Source organism: Aplysia californica, unplaced genomic scaffold (assembly GCF_000002075.1).
Source record: "Aplysia californica isolate F4 #8 unplaced genomic scaffold, AplCal3.0 scaffold00057, whole genome shotgun sequence".
NCBI classification, from domain to species: domain Eukaryota; kingdom Metazoa; phylum Mollusca; class Gastropoda; order Aplysiida; family Aplysiidae; genus Aplysia; species Aplysia californica.
The window spans coordinates 2,062,956-2,064,617 of NW_004797327.1; the positions used below are offsets into that span (position 1 = coordinate 2,062,956).

The 1,662-nt window shown below is 43.9% G+C and overlaps 1 protein-coding gene across 1 annotated transcript in view; it reads right to left on the bottom strand.

Annotated features, from left to right (window-relative positions):
- The window catches only part of LOC101855172 (protein unc-93 homolog A), a gene marked incomplete at its 5' end in the record, with an annotated part of 3,148 nt that extends 2,967 nt beyond the window's left edge, over positions 1-181 (bottom strand). Inside the window, 1 exon segment of the mRNA XM_005093067.3 lies at positions 50-181. Within this exon segment, the coding sequence (XP_005093124.2) occupies positions 50-181 (132 nt within the window).
- Between the last annotated feature and the right edge of the window lie 1,481 nt (positions 182-1,662).

Consider the following 1,662-nt stretch of genomic DNA (forward strand, 5'->3'; position numbering starts at 1 on the left):
CCCCCAAAAAAAAACAACCAAGCACACGAACAAAGAATCAAAGACTCACTGTTGCTCTGGCTGACCCAGATCCCATCACTAGCGCCCCACAGGCCCATGATGGCGAAGAAAGGGACCAGGGAGTCGGTGGTGGGGGCCCACACATCCATGGCTACCAGAACACCCAGGTTCATGCCAGCGGCTGTGGGCAGAGACAGAGAGAACCGACTGTTAGACATGCCTCACCCTCTTTGGTTGGGTCGCCTTCCGAGATCGTCTGTGGCGTGCGGGAAGCAGAGATTGGAGGAGAGAGAGTCATGGAGCCTCGGCAGTGGGGAGGACATTCACAAATTATCAAAATGACAAAGTGACCGTTTGGGATTTATCGAATGAAATTTTGAAAAAATGTTTTCTGGATTTGTTGCATTCTGATCCTTGAATGTAGACAGGCAGGTCCAAGATATTTTTTTCCCAAAATGTATTTCCTCACCCCCCCCCCCCCCAAAAAAGAAAAAAAAATTCCTCGAAAGTCCTCGAAATTCATCTTTGCGTCATTGGGTAAAACAGATACATGTACTAAGATTTCACTGTTTTTAGTACAGATAATAAACATCTCTGCAGCCCTGCACTTTTTCTCCCTAATTAGTTTTCTAGTGGCGTTTGAGAACATTTGAATGAGGAAAAAAGTCATAGCGTTCTTTCGTGTTCATGTCGGCTAGTATATACATAATGAAATGTTGTGTGGCATCACGGGGAAGTCAAGCGCTTGTATGAAAAAAAATGAATTCGAAGAAACCGTTGCGTTTCCAACTTTAAGTTAATTTTTAACGACTTTTATTCTTTTATTTTTCTTGGGAAAAAGGGGGTTGTGGGGGGGGGGGGGGGGTCTTCAACACTTTTGTGTGCATTTAAGATACTTTGTGTGAAATTTACTGAAAAGTATTGACCAAAGGCACAGAAAAGTAAATTTGCAGTTTTCAAGGAGACTCAAGTTCACACAGAATTTCTGCGGTCATTTTCTCGTTATGTATTTCCTTCTGACACCCAGCAGCGACTCTCATCTTCAATATCAAAATAAAATATCCGGACTTCAATTCGCATTAGACGGGTAATTCTTGTTCATTAAAATCAAGGGAGAGGGGGCAAAAAACTTTAAGATGGTATAAACAACTCAATGTTGCCGCCAACTGATACGCACCTGATTCCACCTTTTCTTGACATCATTATAAGTATAGGTAGAGAAGTATTAGTAATTTTCTTTCTACCTCGGGGGAGAGGGAGGAAGGGGAGAGGTGGGAGGGGACGATTGAAAGGGAAGTGGTGGCGCAGGGTAATTGGATTCAACAATGTCGAGAAATGATATATCAGTCCGTGTAACTGTTTGAAGTGAGTACCTGTACCCTGGTGCGTCTGTCTGTAGTCATTACGGTGGTGATGTAGCATGAGTTGCCTTGGTTCTCCCCAACAGGAGGTTATGTTGAAGAGCACACGCAACAAATCATTCTGGATGTCTGTGTGTGTGTGGGTGTGTGTGTATGTGTGTGTGTGTATGTGTGTGTGTGTATGTGTGTGTGTATGTGTGTGTGTGTGTGTGAGTGTCTGTGTGTGTTTGTTCGTGTGTTTGGTGTGTGTGTGTGAGAGAGAGACAGAAAGAGAGAGAGAGAGAGAGAGAGAGAGAGAGAG